The sequence below is a fragment of the Choloepus didactylus genome, chromosome 7, assembly GCF_015220235.1.
Source record: "Choloepus didactylus isolate mChoDid1 chromosome 7, mChoDid1.pri, whole genome shotgun sequence".
Taxonomy (NCBI): domain Eukaryota; kingdom Metazoa; phylum Chordata; class Mammalia; order Pilosa; family Megalonychidae; genus Choloepus; species Choloepus didactylus.
The window spans coordinates 2,298,427-2,316,226 of NC_051313.1; the positions used below are offsets into that span (position 1 = coordinate 2,298,427).

At 46.7% G+C, this 17,800-nt stretch overlaps 1 protein-coding gene across 4 annotated transcripts in view; it reads left to right on the top strand.

Moving 5' to 3' along the window:
• SHPRH (SNF2 histone linker PHD RING helicase) overlaps positions 1-17,800 on the top strand; it is a 104,496-nt gene that overhangs the window by 54,896 nt on the left and 31,800 nt on the right. For all 4 annotated transcript variants that reach the window (XM_037842263.1, XM_037842262.1, XM_037842264.1 and 1 more), the window contains 9 exons: positions 1,256-1,344; positions 2,710-2,802; positions 5,178-5,285; positions 6,106-6,248; positions 9,749-9,922; positions 10,180-10,242; positions 11,020-11,245; positions 13,230-13,373; positions 14,980-15,081. In XM_037842263.1, coding sequence (XP_037698191.1) covers positions 1,256-1,344; positions 2,710-2,802; positions 5,178-5,285; positions 6,106-6,248; positions 9,749-9,922; positions 10,180-10,242; positions 11,020-11,245; positions 13,230-13,373; positions 14,980-15,081 — 1,142 coding nt within the window. The remainder of the gene's footprint in view (positions 1-1,255; positions 1,345-2,709; positions 2,803-5,177; positions 5,286-6,105; positions 6,249-9,748; positions 9,923-10,179; positions 10,243-11,019; positions 11,246-13,229; positions 13,374-14,979; positions 15,082-17,800) is intronic.

Sequence of the window (17,800 nt, forward strand, 5' to 3'; positions counted from 1 at the left end):
ATTTACAGATTACCTGTTGTTCTGGCTTCCTAATGTTGCCAGGATGCAAAACACCAGAAATGGATTGGCTTTTATAAAAGGGGGTTTATTTGGTTACGCAGTTACAGTCTTAAGGCCATAAAGTGTCCATCAACAAAGGGTACCTTCACTGGAGAAAGGCCATTGGCATCTGGAAAACCTCTGTTAGCTGGGTCTGCTTGCTCCCAGGTTGCATTTCAAAATGGCACTCTCCAAAATGTCAGTGTCAGCTTCCAATGGCCATTGTCAAAATGTCTGTCTCAGCTCCAGCTCGCTGTGAGCGCCATCTGTCTGAGCTTATACAGGGCTCTGGTAAACTTAACATGGCCCACACTGAATGAGCAGGGCCATGCCTGCATGAAAATTATCCAGTCAGAGTTCATCACCTACAGTTGGGTGGGTCACAGCTCCATGGACACTGAACCAATGGATTCCAACCCATCCACACTAATACATCTTCTGCCCCCACAAGAATGCATTAAAGAATATGGCTTTTTCTGGGGGACATAAATATACAAACCGGCACACCTGTTTTGAATTTTCCTCCAGGTAGCAGGTAATCTAGGGTCCATTACCCAAGCTACTAAGCTTGTTTTAGCTCTTCTGTGATTCAGGATTCAGGAAACTTTCCAGATATCTTAGAAGTCTTTGTGGCTGTGGGCTCGCCCTCCCAGTCCGTGCCTCTGCCATGGCAGTGCAGAAGCATCCATAGACAGTTTACGAACCAGTGTGTGTGGCTGGGTTCCAGTAAGACTTTATTCTTGGACACTGAAAATTTGAATTTTATACAGCTTTCACATGTCAAAAAATAGTATTCTTTTTTGAATTTTTTCAACCATTTAAAAATGGCAAGACCATGCCTAGCCTGTGGGCTGTACAAAAACAGATTGGCCCAGGAGTCATAGTTTGCCAGCCTGTGCTTTAATTGGTCCTCTTTGAGTTGCTTTTTTTGAGTGAGCTGCTAATTATGGACAACAGGAAACAGCAAGCCTCTCAGACCAGAGGCTGTGTGAGCAGAAACGGAAAGAAGAATCCCCATGTCTTTGAAATACAGTGGCTAGTTGCAAATTAATTGAGATGAATCCCAAGAAGAACAATACGCATGGAGTAGAGTGTATTATTTTCCTGCAGATTATGTATAGTTTGATTGTAGTGTGTTGAAAACTTGTTTTTAAGTACCGCCAGCCTGCAGTGACCTGAAACCAGTCCTGATTTCAGACGTCCGTTACCTCCCTAGGTGAGTTCGCCTCGGCAGCGGACCTGTACAGAGAAGTGCTGCGCTCGTCGGAGGAGCACAGGGGGAAGCTCAAGACGGATTCGCTGCAGGTGAGCACGCGCTGCACGCTCCAAGGAAATGGGGAGGACGGCCCTCCTGAATGTTCACAAGTAAAGGGTGGTGGATCGACCCGGTGGCGCTCTCGGGGTTACTGCTCGGGACCCAGCCTGCCTACGTGTGTGGTGCGACGCTCACGGGCCCTCAGGTCCTGCTCAGGCCGGTCGTCGCAGCTAATGGAGAGTCACTCAGAGGGCGTGTGCTGCCACGGGTCAGCTCGGGCACTTTTGTGTCCAAACCACAACATATTTATCCACACTGTTTTCACCAAGAGAAGAGAAAATGGTTTCTGCTCAGAAATGGAGTTAAGTAAAATGGAACACAGCCAGTGATCTTCTCATTTAGATTTTTGAAGGCTTCCAGGGGGTATTTGAACTATGACACTCACTTCTCTTCCTCTTTTGGTTCTGCCTGGCAGATACTCTAAACAGAGCTCACCAGCCACATGGGACATGCTCGGCACAGGGGCCCGAGGCTCACGTGAGGCCTCCCCCTTGCCACTGAGCATCGCGACCTCCGGGCTGCCTGCTCACAGGTGCCTGGCGGCGTGCAGGGGCAGGGCAGGGAGAGAAAACATCAGCAGGGGTGTGAGTTGCGGCTGAGAAGGGAAAGAGTCAAGCTTACAAACTGTGGGGATGGCGGAAGTGCTGAGGCATCTGCTCCTGAGCAGAGGAGGCACAAGGGGGAGACTGGGCAGGGGGGCAGACAGTCCGGAGGCCTGAGGTCAGGGGTGCAGGTGAGAGCTGAGAGCCACCGCCTGGTCCTCACGCCAAACATCAGCTCCGACAAGCCGGCTGGCCTTCTGATGATGTGGGAGAGGGCCCGCTGCCCCTCGTGCAGGCCCAGTGGCAGCCCCTCCCCAGTCGCCTGTCAGATGAGGACCCTCGCCTCTCACTGTCCTGACCCCTGTTAGTGCTTCTAGAGGACACCTCTAGCCAGCTGTGGGCGCATCCTCCCGTGGGAGCTCAGTGTGTGTGGACAGAGACCAGGACAGAGCTCTCTCCTTCCTCCTCCAGCATCACTGCCAGCTCTTTCCCACCCACCCCCACCCCCCACCTTGTAGCCCTCGTGATCAAACTGTAGTCCTTATTTCATCAGACTCTATTGTTGGGTTCATCCAGATCTGCATAGGCAGAGGCACATGCGATAGAAGACAAGAGCCCACATTGTGTTCTCTGCCAAGCCCAAAGCCTGTGCGTTCAAGTCAGGGAAGCTCAGGTTGTTCTGAATTGGGGCCTTTGCTGTAACACTGGAGTTCTGGGGACAAGTGGTGTTGGGCTAAGTGGAGCGTGCATCCAGCAGGCTCTCCGTGGGCACCGTCTCGGCGGCTGTAGTCACTGCCTTTCATATGTTTGCAGAGGCTCCATGCCACCCACAACCTGATGGAGCTGCTGGCCGCCGGGCACCCTGGGATCCCACCCACCTTGAGAGACAGCAGGCTGGAGGAAGAGGTGACGGCTGTTTCTCCCTCACTCTGTCGGTAAAAGCAGGTTTTCTTCAGACTTGATGCTCACAGAGTCGGTATTCCCCAGTGCACGCAGCACTGAGTCATATACCCGTGTTTCCTGCAGCCCCAGCCCACCCAGCTGCCCAGACTGGTGGTTGTAGGGGACAGAGAGTAGCCCCCATCCGACCCTGCTGCCCTGGCTCTCTGCTCACTGTTACTTGGTGATGCCCATTGTAGACACAGCTGTTAATAGCCACCAGCTAAGGTTGCTGATAAACAACCAATAAAGAAGGAGACAGATCTCCTGCCAGGTCTGCAGAAGATGTAGTTGAGCAGAAAAAGAAAAGCTTTGCACTTTGTCCACCTTTCTGTGTATTGTCCAAGGGGGTGAATGACCTTAGGTTTTCATCTGTCGTTCTCACATCCTGTCAGAGAAGTTCCCTCTGCAATACGTGGTTTCTCTCTTTGAAGACAGTTATAGTTTAAATTATTTCACTGTCAATTGTTAGTAGCTTATGCTAATTCTCTCCAGCATGTTTGCCTTTTTAAATATCAAAGATTGAGGACAATGCTTAAAGCAAAAGAATAGATTAGAATGAATTGAACCTGTAAGTGTGCCTTGCAGTTAAATCAGCAAGACTGAAAATGAGTTTGTATAGGTAAGCACAGTCCGCTGTATCATTCTGGATGCTAGAAGGTGCTCCAAGAGTCGATTTGCAAATGAGATCTCTTTCCTGGTGCAGGCATGCAGTCCTTAGGTGTCATCACTGTTTGTTTAAACACCCTCAGTGATGGAGACAGCAGGGGCAGGCCGACCAGGATCATTGGGCAGCGCTGATGGCCAGTTAATAGGGCTCAGGGGGGTTGATAGGACAAATCAGAAGGCTGGCGCTGGGAAGGAAGTTTCGCAGTGTCCGGGTGTGTGTCCAGGGAGGCCCCCTTGTCTTCGGGCCTGTCTCCGTGGGCTGTGAAACCACAGTCTTTCAGAGGCCGAAGCTGGGCATGATCTTAGAAATCCTCTATGGGCTGCCCCTCTGCTGTGAGGGATGCAGCCCCAGGAGGTGGGACGGCTTCCCCAGGTCGCATGTCCTTCAGTTGAGCCTCAGGAACTGCAGATGCTGGTGACTTCATGTGGCTGGACCTGCTGGTAAGAAAAAGGCTCGGGATTTCCAGCTCAGTAGGCTTTCCAGTTTCCTCCTGCTGTCCCTTGTGGCCTCTGATCCCCTCTCTCTACTCATAAAGTGTTTTCTGGAGCCAGGCGAATGTTTCAGTGGAACAGAAGACAGCAAAGCATTTTCATAGGTTTTTCTAGAGGCAGTTTATAAGAGTATAATTTCCCAGTATTGCTACTGCTTTAGGTTATGTGCTTCTCATTGTTTTGAAAAGGGAAGAGGGGAAATATTTTCAGCTCCCTGTGTTACTGCATCTTCTCAAGTGTTTTTATTTTTAAACTGGAGTAATTCCGTGACACTTGTTCCGGTTTGCTGATGCTGCCGTTATGCAAAACACCAGAGACGAATTGGCTTTTATAAAGGGGTTTATTTGGTTACACAGTTACAGTCTTAAGGCCATAAAAGTGTCCAAGCTAAGGCATCAACAGGGTACCTTCACTGGAGGAGGGCCATTGGCATCTGAAAAACCTCTGTTAGCTGGGAAGGCACGTGGCTGGCATCTGCTTGCCCCCAGGTTGCGTTTCAAAATGGCGTTCTCCAAAATGTCAGCTTTCAATGGCCATTTTCAAAATGTCTATCTCGGCTGCCGCACATTGGGGCCTGTGTGGCTCTTTTTAAAGTACTCCAGTGATCCAATTAGGACCCACCCTGAATAGGTGGGGCAACACCTCCATAGGAATGATCCAAAGAAAGATCTAGCCCACAGCTGACTGAGTCACATCTCTATGGAAACACTGAATCAATAGGTTCCAACCTAATCAACACTAATACGTCTGCCCCCACAAGACTGCATCAAAGAACATGGTGCTTTGGGGGACATAATACATCCAAACCAGCACAACACTGTACCAACTAAAACCAACAAGAAAATTCTGAAAGGTGTCCTTGCTTTGCCACATAACTTGTTCTTTTCTTCCCTCATCCTCTTTTTGTTGTTGTTTGTTTGTTTAATTAAAAACTAGTTAGAAATTTGGGGAGTGAACTTTGGGGATTTCTTAAATTTTGTGACTTAGCAGTAAATTCTGTTCTCTTGAACATCTGCCTGACCTTTATGTTCTCTACCAGTGTACTTACAGAGTTTTAAGTTAAAATTAAGTTAAGTAGCTTTAGCTATAGAAAAGCACATTGAACTAATGCATCGTTCCTGAGACACCGCAGGGAATTTTGTTCTGAGCCTGGAATGAAAGTGTTTCCTCTCTCTGTGCAGGCCCAGCAGCTACGAGAGCATTACATGAGCAAGTGCAACGCGGAAGTGGCCGAGGCCCAGCAGGCCCTGCAGCTGGTGCAGCAGGCTGTGCGCGAGCTCCAGAGGAAGGTGCGGAGCCCATGGAGGTGGCTGGACCCTGGCTGGGCACTGGCTGGGCACTGGCTGGGCACTGGCTGGGCCCAGGCACTGGCAGCCACAGTTGGTTATATTTACTGATGAGAGGGGCAGATGCATAGATAGATGAGCTGCTTCAAGGTTATTCTCTTTCGTTTCTTTTAAGCTACCGTGGGTTTCCTCTCACCTCACTCTTAACAGCTCACCAAGTTGTCTTTTGAAGAAGGTAAAGGCTTTCATCGTCTCTTTGACCATAGATGTATCTCTGTCCAAAATCTTTTCTTTTAACATGTTAGAACATTAGAACCACAGGTCATTTTTCTTATCAAATATGTGCCACTTGCCATTTCTAAAATTTCTTTTTTTATGAATTTAGTAGCAGAGTCTAAGGAGGAAAATACAGTGTCTTTTACTTTTTCAATTTTTTAGTCATTTGCTTCACATTTCATTCTTCCTAATTCATTAATTATTTGGTATTTGGGAGGGTGATCTTGTTAGTTGAGGTAGAACCTAGTTCAGTTGCTAGGTTAGAATGAAAGCTTTCCCGAGCCTGCTGAGGAGGACACCTTTTACCTCTCAGTTTAGAGAGAGGTATGGAGGTTGGTTTTGGTGAAGCACTTGCAGCCCTGCTTTGTTATGCAGGTGCGCTCATCTGGGGGCCAGGTGCCTGAGGACACCATCTGCGCCTGTTGCAGGTGGAGTGGGGTCTTCACGCTGCCAAAGGCCCTCTGAGAGCAGGTTCACCACTTCCCTTCAGCTCCTCGCATCCCCTTTCCCAGGGCAGATCGTGACCAGCAATGTCTTTTTCCTGCAGGTTCGTGCTAATTCTCCTTGGTGGCTGAATGTGATCCACAGAGCAATTGAATTTGCTATTGAAGAGGAGCTTGCCCAGCGAGTGCGAAATGAAATAACCAGCAACTACAAGCAGCAAACTGGCACGCTTTCCATGTCAGAGAAGTAAGAAAATACTGGAAAATAGAGTCCCTGTACGAGTAGGTGCCCAGCTATTCAAATCATTGGGTAGGAAGAGGGGCAATTAAGTATCAGAACCTACTGTTGTTATGAGTGTCTGGGTTTTACATAATGTTAAGAGTGCATTTCAAACAAAAATAACAGGTCTCAGTCTGAAAGAAAAACCTTTCTTTCTACATATCAGCCACTGTAAAATGTTCTCTTCTTAGTGCCTTCTCTAAAATCTGTTTTAAGTGTTGCCTTTGTTTCCAGATGCCATCTTTGTGCTCTCTTTGTGTCTTGGTTGAGTGTCACCTGCACTGGCTTCAGCAGCCTGTTGCTGGGGGCTGTGCTTGGAGCCTCCGACCCTGACAAGGCACCGGAAGGCACTGGCCCTGTGTGCTCGCCCCCGAGGCGAGGCTCTGGTTCCTGGCTGTTCTCCCCACCTTTCCTCTCATCAGCACCCCTCATTCTTCAGGCTCATTTCTGTTGAGGTGTAAATGGTAAATAATTCCCCCCAAGAACAAAGGTACTTCTCTTCATATGTGCTCTGGGTGGCTTGGCCCATAGGAACGTCTGATGTGTGGAACACATCTGGTTCCAGGTGGGCAGAGAGAGTCCCTCATGGCCTCTCCCATCAGTCCCCGCACCAGGCCAGCCTTCCAGGAGGAATTCAGCATGAGAATGAATGAAAAGTTTTGGGGTGTTTGTTTACCTTTTGTTACGGTTTGCTAGAGCTGCTGTTATGTAAAATACCAGAAATGGATTGCTTTTATAAAGGGGATTTATTAGGCTACAAATTTACAGTTGTAAGGCCATAAAAGTGTCCAAACTAAGGCATTAACAAGAGGATGCCTTCACTGAAGAAAGGCCAATGGCATCTGGAACACTGTCAGCTGGAAAGGCACGTGGCTGGCATCTGCTGGTCCTTTGTTCCCAGGTTGCGTTTTAAAACATTCTCCTTCAGAATGTCTCTGGGCTCCTCTCTCTCAGGTCTGGTGTATCCTTGCTTCTTCCAGGACGTTTCTCTCTAAGTACCTGGGAGTCCTCTCTTAGCTTCTCTGGGTCAAACTCTGGGCTTCATCTCTTAGCTTATCACCTCCAATGTCCTTCTTTCTGCATCTCCGAGCATCTCCAAGCATCAGCAAGCTTCTGTGTCAGCTCTTGAGTTCTTTAAGTACTCCAGTGAACCAATCAAGACCTACCCTGAATGGGGAGGGTCACACCTCCATGGAAATAACCCAGTAAAATGTCTCACCCACAGTTGAGTGGGTCACATCTCCATGGAAACATTCAACCAAAAGATTCCAACCTAATGGAAAGACTAGTAAGTCTGCCCCCACAAGATTGCATTAAAGAACATGGCTTTTGTGGGAGACATGATGTATCCAAACCAGCACACCTTTGAACAGCTTTTCCAAATACCTACCTGCTCAAACACTAACAAGATTCACCTCCACATCTCCCTGCATCCTTATCTTATTCTCTGGGATGTCTTTTGCTACCCTCACCTGCCTTTGACACACAGACCCTGTGGCTTCTCTCGTGCAGTGAGCCCTGCGCCGAGCCATGCACCGCTCAGGAATGCAGCTCCTTTTCCCTGCTAAGCCACAGATCACCCTTCGGGACTAGTTGTCGTTTTAGCCCTGATGCTTCATCTGGTTGAAAAGCCATGTCCCAGGGTGTTCTGCCAGCACTGTGGAATTGGCTAAGAAAATATTAAAATTATTTTGAAGTTATCTTTGTTAAATCATATAGAAACTACTTAAAAGATGTAAATCCTCATATTAGAATGTATCCTCTATTGTATTGAGGTCCAAGGAGTAAAACAAAACCTACCACTCATCAAACAAATGTTCTTTTCAAAAGCATTAGACGTAGATAGAAGGTAGCAAAACACACTTCAAAATGTGTGAGGGTGAACATATGGAATGCTATATGTAAGTTAAGATTTTTATCTTACGTCAGAGATCTTTGTGACTTCTTTGTTTATGTTTTTGCATGTGTCCATGTTCAAAAGCCAAATGAGCCATGTCTGTTTGTGAAGCACTGTTGGAAGGGCCGTGTAGCTTCGTGATTTGGAGCCAGCCTCTCAAGTCTAATCCTGACTCACACTTAGTAGCCCCAAGACCTTGGGAATACTAGTTACCCTCTTGGGGCCTTAGTTTCTTCATCTGTAAAGACACTATGGCGAGTGTTAAATAAATTAGTGTTTGTAAAATGTTTTCTTAGAATAGTGTCTACTGTTTATTATGGTATATAAGAGTTATCTGCTGAATTAGCAAAAATCAACAGAATTTTCCCAAAGCCACTTCTTCCCCTTTCCCAAGAGCTAATTTTTGAAGACCAATTTAAGTTTCTAAGTTGGAAACTAAAAAAAATAACAGAAAACTTGGTTTCTTTTTGTGATTAATATTGACCCAATTTTGTTCAAGTATCTATGCAAATTCTTTTAGAAACTATTTATTGAGCAACAATTCTGTGCCTATTACATAAGTTAAGAAAAGGATATGACATAATCCTCAGTTTCTGAAAATTAGTTTGAGAAGACAAGACTCGTGAGCAATTTGATAAATAAGTGTGTGTATGCATATCACACATAAACTACCAAAATCAGTGATGTCAGTAAACTCAGCGGGTAGAGAAGCACCACACAGCCTGGTGTTGGGAAGCTCTGGGGATGGCTTCAGGAGGGTGGGCTCCGCTGCTCTTCAGAGGGTGTCTGCAACGTGGGAAGGAGGGCAGGCGGCATTGCCGGAAAGGGTGGATATGTTCCTAACTTAAAAAGCAAGCACATCCTCTTTGTACTTTCCGTTTGCTAATCTCTCATCATTTGAGGCTTTTTTTCTTTCATAAACCTATACGCACACACACCTACATTTTTTCTCAGCCCTTTTCATGCAGGTAGAATGTGGTTAACAACATTGCGTTTGGGTTGAGCTCCCAGCTCTGCTACACAATAGCTTTGTATCTTTAGTTAAATTACCTTCATTCATTAGGCTTCATCTGTAAATTGGCCGTATGAGGAACTATTGAGATTATACAGGAGAAGTGCTTGGCCAAGTCCCTGGCACATAGTAAACAATTAAAAATATACATCCGTCCTCCTTGTACCAAGGAGGAGGGATAACTGCCATTTTTCTTCTTTCCCCCGTTTCTGTCTTTATGTTTTACCCTGAGTCACCTCCACGGAGTGAGGGTGTCAGCGGGGCAGCTGCCGTCGGCACATTAGGAAGGAAGACTGTGGCCATTGTCTCCAGAGGCTGCGCCCCGACGAGCCGGCCCACTCCTCTGCAGGCCCGAGGACAGGGCTCGCAGGTGTCTGGGTGTCTCATGTAGACAGCCGGTGTTCCTGCACCTCGACTCCTCCAGATTCCCGTTGAGTACGCTCTGCGGGGCACTTGCTTGAGTGCGGCAGGTCCACGTTACACGCAGTCTCCATTTGCTTCATCTGAGCAGACTGACCCCTGTTCTCTTCTCTGTGCTGCATGTGGTGCTGCACTTAGGTTCCATGACTGCCGAGGTCTCCAGTTCCTGCTGACAACCCAGATGGAAGAGCTCTCTAGGTTCCAGAAGCTCGTGAGAGAGGCCGTGAAAAGCCTGGAAGGTCCCCCGTCACGCAGCGTCATCGAGTCTGCCACAGTCTGCCACCTCCGGCCGGCCAGACTGCCCCTCAACTGGTGGGTCACAGCCGGGACGCCGCCGCAGGAGACGCCACGCCTGGGAGCGAGCTCTCCGACAGGAGATGTCGGCTCCAGACGCATTAGTAATCTAACAGGGTGGAAAGAGCTCTTGACGACTGCGGGCTGAAAAACATACCACTTCTTTTTCTAAAATGGCATGTTTGTTGTAAAGAAAAAGTGAAGTACAAAATGTTAAGGCTTTCTTAGAAATTGCCGGTTATAGTTGTGAACACTTCTTTGTTGGTTTCTTTCAGCTGTGCCTTTTGTAAAGCTGATGAATTGTTCACAGAATATGAGTCAAAGCTCTTTTCTCACACGTAAGTTCTCTGTTTGATTATTTCCCATCAGGAAAATGTCATGTTTTACAAGACTTGGTGTTTTGATCCTAAGGCTGTGTTTTCCCCTCAGTGTCCTTCTGTTTTTCTTTCACTAAACCCATTGTAGAAACTTGTGGCATTTGCTCATTTAATATGCTCAGGTTCAGCTGTGCAAAAGCTACCCCCAAATGTTCATGCTGGGCCCTCATTTGTAATGAACGGAGGACACTTAGGGGAGTGGTAGGTCCCAGGTTCTGGGGTGCAGCAGCTTTGTGTGGGCAGGTCACTTCGCCTTGCCTGCCTGGGTCTTTGAAACTGAAGGAAGGGGCGCCTGTGAGGGTCTGTCATCGTGCCTGGGACAGGACGGGCTCACGTCAGTGACACCCGCACCGCCTTGGGGGATGGCAGTACTGAGCGCATCCAGCCCTTGCATGAGCAAAGTTGCTCCTATTTTACTGGCGTGGAAATGGAGGAAAGGCTAAGATCTGGTTGCCTCGAACATAGGGGGCTTGACAGTGACCTTTCCACTCACACTGCAGACTTCTGCGTGGTCATGGACAGCAGCAATTTACGTTTTGTATTGTTTAGTTCTCAGAGTGAGAGGACAGCCTGGGGTCATAGCCACCTGAGTCCTGCCGGAGAGATGGGTGCTGCTCCAGTGCCTGGCGGGTGTCTGTGGCCCCTGGGGCCCGGCTGTGCTGCCGGCCGAGCCGTGGCGCTCTGTGCAGTGCCGGCCCCCGACTGTAGCGGCTCCGTGTGGCTCTGGTCTCCCTGCAGGGTCAAGGGTCAGACGGCGATATTCGAGGAGATGATCGAGGACGAGGAGGGGCTGGTGGATGACCGGCTGCCCACCACCAGCCGGGGCCTTTGGGCCGCCAGCGAGACGGAGCGCTCGCTGAAAGCCGTGCTGGCCTTCGCAAGGTCGCACCGGCTCGATGCCGAGCTCATCGAGGAAGGGAGCGCGTCAATGGACCTGTTTGAGGTGTGGAAGAAGGAATATAAGGTACAGTATTTTAAAAAATCTCCAGTTTTAAAAAATCTGCTGTTGAGACTTGGAGTGTCACAGTTTCCCTTTCCCTAAAATGTAATTATTGTAATGAATTATAAATCCAATAATACCCCCAAAATTAAGAAATTCTATTTACTAAATTTAAAAACGAAGCTTCAGTGAAACCTGTTATTTGGCTGTAAAAGTATTTTATTCTTAGCTTAATCTTACAACACCTATTCTGTGAGAATAGAGTGAAGTTTTATTTTGTTTTCTGTTTTGCTTTTACTCTGTGAATTATAATAAAAATAAACAACCTTGAAATTGAGAACATAGTAAATATTTTTCAACCTACAAGCCTGGAAACTGTTGCAATCGGTAGATCACAGAGAGGCCCAGGGTATTTATACTTCAGTGATTCCATTGCAATCTCTGTACTTGAGATGAGATTCCAGAACTAAGTAATTTTGGATTGTTCTTTATATTTTGTCACCCGTTATCCTACTTTGCAGGTAAGATTGGTGCGAAAATGGAAGAAGTGCTTTCTTTTATTTATACTGTTATAATCGAATCTGAAGTTGTTGCTTTTTAAAGCAGGATAAAAAATTTTATCCAGAAAGGGAAGATCTGTTGCCCGTCGTGTAAGTTCATCATGTGGTAAATGGGGGCTAATCCTTTTGCTCCACGGTGGTGTTCTCGGGCTCGTGGTGATTCCCAGCGCGCGGCCGGCAGCGAGCCCTGGAGGGAGGCGCGGGTCCCCGCGGGGGTGCTCACTGTGCCTCTCCCCGCGGCTGTGGGTCTCTGCCCCACGGTGTTGCAGACTGCACCCTTTCACTGCAGCGCAAGGGAATTAGCGGCTGCAGCAGACATCAAAGTGGAGGAGCCACACTTTGTGTGGCAGGCCAAAAAATGTGTACTAGTTGACACCATTTCTATAAATTTCATAAACATGCACCAGGATTATATGGCTGCACACATGGGGCGTGACTGCAGTGAGCAGGGGTGGGGGGAAGGTTAGGGCCATTGTCTCTCAGAGGGGGCCGAGGGTCAGGGTGGGGTCACTGTAGAGGGTGGGGAGGGTCAGGGCAGGGTCACTGTACAGGGTGGGGAGGGTCAAGGTGGGGTCACTGTTGGGGAGGATGGAGTGCCAGGGCAGGGTCACTGTAGGCGGGTCAGGGAGGGGTCACTAGAGGGTGGGGAGGGTCAGGGCAGGGTCACTGTTGGGTAGAGGGTCAGGGCAGGGTCACTCTAGAGGGTGGGGTCAGGGTGGGGTCACTGTTAGGGTGGTGGAGGGTCAGGGTGGGGTCACTGTTGGAGGGTGAAGGGTCAGGAAGGGGTCACTATTGGGTGGGCAGAGGGTCAGGGAGGGGTCACTAGAGGGTGGGGAGGGTCAGGGCAGGGTCACTGTTGGGTAGAGGGTCAGGGCAGGATTACTCTAGAGGGTGGGGTCAGGGTGGGTCACTGTTGGGGTGGTGGAGGGTCAGTGTGGGGTCACTGTTGGGGTGGTGGAGGGTCAGTGTGGGGTCACTATTGGGTGGGCAGAGGGTCAGAGAGGGGTTACTAGAGGGTGTGGAAGGTCAGGGCAGGGTCACTGTAGAGGGTGGAGAGGGTCAGGGCAGGGTCACTGTTTGGGGGGTGGGTAGTGCAAAAAAGGCACCGTAGGAGGGGCCAGCCAGTCCCACGGTGGGTCTCATTCTGTCTCCTAAATTGGGTGGTGGGTCAGGGTCGTTGTTTTAGGATTCTTGTTACAGGATAGACATTATTTTGAATATGTGAAATATTTTATTGGAAAGTTTTTGTTTTTTTAATTGCACAGGGCTACTATTGGTCTGTCAAGATCTCTGGGTATTCTGTCCCCAGGCCTCGGAGGGGCAGTCACCCCCCAGCTCCCTCCTGGCCACGGCCGCCGGCCCGTCCTGGGGCGCCCTGCGTCTCGAGGCTCCACGGTCCTCCGTCTCCGACCCTAACCCCGCGTCCCGGCTCTTGTCTGTCGCTGCAGCTGCTGCACGAGTACTGGATGGCGCTCCGCAACCGCGTGTCCGCCGTGGACGAGCTCGCCATGGCCACCGAGCGCCTGCGGCTGCGCCACCCCCGGGAGCCCCGGCCCAGCCCCCCAGGCCCCCACATCATCGAGCCGCACGAGGTAGCCCCGACTCCCAGCAGGAGCCTGTGAACCCGCCGCTTTTGTGGGTCAGACCAGGGCCGGGAGCTCCTGCGTCACACTCCCCGGCTCGCAGCCTTTTGTGCCTCTCCTGATGGCACTTTCATCTGATTTTGAGCCTTCTGTCGTGCCAAAGCCGTTAGGAGTCCTTGGTCGGGTTTCTGCATGTGTCCCGTGTGGCCTCAGCTTTGTCAGAGCTAGAAAGGTCTTCCTCAGGCACAGCCAGAACCTCCCTTCTGCAGCTGCCTCAATAATTCCCTCCTTGTGTCTCGTGGTTAAAAGATAACCAACCTTTCCACCACACTGAAACATCATTTCCTATGTAATTTGTTTTTATCCTTTATGTGTGTGTAATGGTTTAAAACTCTTTTTATAAAACTGGGAGACTATAACTCAATAAACTTAGAAATAATAATTATATACCATGTCACTTAACTTTTAAAGTATGAATTCTCAGTAAGCTTTCTGTGAAAACAAGTTCTCTGGGTGCTGCACTTCTGTCTCCTGTGTTCCACCATGGAGGGAGGGAGCCAGGAGCAGGGGTCTTCCCTGGAGTTCCATGATCACTCGCGCCAAAGCACCACATTATTTAATTTTTTTACCCCATAGATATACTGCTGAAAAAACGGTACATAAATAGAATTTGGGTTAATTTTTATCAGACTTCAAGTATATAGGGAAGCTTCCTGTTTAAGAGAACCCCACTCTGAATTGTCTTCTGTAAGGTTAAAATGTACTTTGAAAATATATTATCTGTTCCAGTTTGTTAAAACTGCCATTATGCAAAATACCAGAAATGGATTGGCTTTTATAAAGGGGATTTAGTAGGCTACAAATATACAGTTCTAAGCCCATAAAAGTGTCCAAACTAAGGCATCAGCAAGAGGAACCTTCACTGAAGAAAGGCCAGTGGCGTCTGGAACACTGTCATCTGGGAAGGCACTTGGCTGGCGTCTGCTGGTCCTTTGCTCCAGGTTCTGGTTTCAGATGTCTTTCTCCAAAATGTCTCTGGGCTTCTGCCTCTCTTAGCTTCTCTCAGCTCTCTGCTTGTTCTCCTGGGGTGTTTCTCTAAACATCTGGGGGTCCTCTCTCAGCTTCTCTGGGGCAAACTCAGCATCATCTCTTGCTTAGAATCTCCAAACGTCCTTCTGTCTGCATCTCCAAGCATCTGGATCTGTGTCGGCTCTTAGCTTCTCCTGGCAGCAAACTCTGGACTACATACCTTAGCTTCTCTCCAAAATGTGTCTCTCCACTTCTCTTAAAGGACTCTAGTAATCTAATTAAGACCCACCCGGAATGTGCAGGGGTCACATCTCCATGGAAACGATCTAATCAAAAGGTTCCACTCTAATCAAAAAGACTAGTAAGTCTGCCTCCACAAAACTGCATTATGGAACATGGCTTTTGGGGGGCCATAATAGATTCAAACCAGCACATTATCTAAGATCCGTTTTGCAAATTTGAATTTTCATGGATAAATGAAAGACAAGACATGTTTATATTTTTAAGGAAGAATTTGCATGTTTAGTAGAATTTAACAATCTTTCTGGAAGAGAGTAAAGCCTTTTTTTTGTTATTGTTTTTTTAGGTAGAACAAAACCGTATAAAACTACTAAATGATAAAGCCGTTGCAACGTCGCAGCTTCAGAAAAAACTTGGGCAGCTTCTTTACCTAACTAACTTGGAGAAGGTATTGTTTTAAAAAGATTCTACTTTTCCTATGCTTGTGTCGTAAGGTATTTTAGTGATTCCTTCCATTTAATCTGTTAGTCCCAGGGTTAATGGTAGAGTTTTTTTTTTTTTTTTAATTAATCCTTTTATTGGCTGTGTTAGTTATATGAGTCAGAACATTAGCTATGGCTACCCTAGCTACATAGACTACAAAAGAAAATTAAATTTATAGAAAATATCAGTTACTCGGGTGAATACAAGGCATGCAGTATACAGAAAGGGATAATGTGAACTGAGACTATAAAATGCCTACAGTTGTATTCTCAAATATATACACAGGCATTCCTTCGTGCATATGTAATTTAAACTTAGTTATTTGAACCTGTAAAATATTTTGGAAAGCTATTAAATCAGAAGAACTGGTAATGAAGGGAGACTTCAGTTATTCAGTGTAATTCCTAGCACAGTCTCTGAGGTACTCCTTTGAGCCAAGCAAAGTATTATATTGGGCATTGATGAACTGATGGGTTATTGATGAATGTAATTCCATTTTATTGTAAGAATTCATAATTTGCCTGTTGATAGGATACCTTATCATACAATGTGAGATAGTAGGTTTTTGGATAGGGCAGATGAAGGAAAGCAGTAAACTGTGCTTGTCCCCCAAATCTGGTACAAGATAGATTGATTGCAAATCCAACCATTAAATCCCATTGATCACAAATTGAAAAGTTGGACATTCACTCAGGTAAAATAGCATCGCAGTAGCTTGATAGACTTTGGGTCTAGACAGCTCACGTTTGCATCACGACTCTGCCATCTTCTTGATATATGACTTCACCCAGTTACTTACCTCTCTTTGCCCCTTCTGCCTGGAGAATTATGCAAGTTAGTATATGTGAAGTGCTAGCGTTGTTCCTGACTGAGCGCTTCCTAGACATTCACTGCTGTTAATGTTGTTGTTATCACTGCCATGGCTACTCTGATGACAACTGCTACTATTACTCTGGCAGGAGGAAAAGGAGGAGAGAGACTTTAAAATTAGTCTTACGCAATATGCTAGCATAAGGAAAATACTTGGGGAAAAAATCTCAGCATTCTTAGACATGAGTTTTTAAAATGTAAGACCTCTATACTTTAAATATGTTAGTCAAAATTAAGAGAGAGTTGATCATCTGTTAATTCTAGGACATAAATTGTTATACTCTATATGTTGAGTTTTTAAAAAAAAAACTAGAATTCCAAGGACATAAAAAATATGTCACCAAGGAAAACCCAATTTGGGTAATATAAGAAAAGGTATTTAATCTCAAAATGAAAGAAAATAAATAGGTGCCATTTTCTGCCAACAAGTAGGCAAAGACATTTTAAATGATAGCATGCTACAGTGGTTAGCAGACAGTGAGTGGACACCTTTTATGGATTACCAGTTGGAATATAAATTGGTATAGCCGTTCCTGAAAGTTCTTCAGCAATGTATATCAATAATTTACTCTATAGTTCATATCTTTTGACTCAGTAATTCTTGGGAGTTATCTGAAGTAAATAGAAATTTGGACAGTGAATTAGGTATGAGGATATTTATTGTTGTGTTATATACAATAATAAACTAGGGAAACCTAAGATGATTATATAAATCATGATTTCTGACAGAGGGAATATGATGTAAATATTTAAAATGGTGTATTTTCAGGGTATAAATGACACAAGAAAAAGCTCACTTTGGGAAGTTGAGAGAAAAAAATGAATTAAAATGATAAATGGAATATAAACACAAATCTTTGAGATTGTGTATACTCAGAAATAAATATAAGATAATGAAATAAATCAGGTAAATAATTATTGTCAGTCAACAAATACTTACTGAGCACCTGCCATGTGCATGCATCATACCAGGAGTGAGACATAAACAGGCTTGGTCTCTTGCCTCAAGGAACTTACAGTCTTTTGAAGTGGGTAGATTGGAGGCACAAGATCGAATAGTGGTTAATAAGTAAGATGTTAGTGATTCAGCCAAGCTGTCCAATTAAATGTAGATTGATGACTTAGAACACACTGGCATGCATTCAAGAGTGCTGGAGAAATGTAAGGATGAGTAAGTTCGATTGTTGACTAGCATTTTTCAGTGTCACTTTCTGCGAAGTTGGTAAATTTCCAGTGAGGTTCCAGAGTATCAAGGGGATCTCCAGAAGAAATTGTCTCAACAGGACCGGGCAACCACAGAGGGTTTTGGATAGCTAGCGTAACACTTCCGGGTGGGAATAGCAGGTAGTGGCAAACCATCACTGTCATACAACCACTAGGCAATAAAGCTGCCATAAAGAGTCCAATTTTTAAAGATCATGGAGACTTGCGGAAGCAAAAGGGATGAGCTGAAAGGACACCCCAGAGAAGGAGGAGCCCTTCAGATGAGTTGAGCCCACCAGTGGTTGTCTTGCCCACCAGCACTTGCTGAGTTGGTACAGGCTGAGGATTACACTGGTTCTAGACAGAAGGACTCTAAAGAGGAAAGAGAAATCAGTAGAACTTTTAATGGGAGGTGAGCTGGTGTTGCATTTGGAATCCAGAGGTGCTTCTGGTGACAGCCACTTTACTCACATGCCTGTACTGGACCCCCGCTGTCTCGCTGCACGTGGGAGGCAGCTCCCACTAGGGTGAGAGGCCTGCAGCAGAGGCATTGCAAGTCTTGTCCTTGAGACGTTAGAAACCACAGGTGCACTGGTTTTGAACTCAAGTTG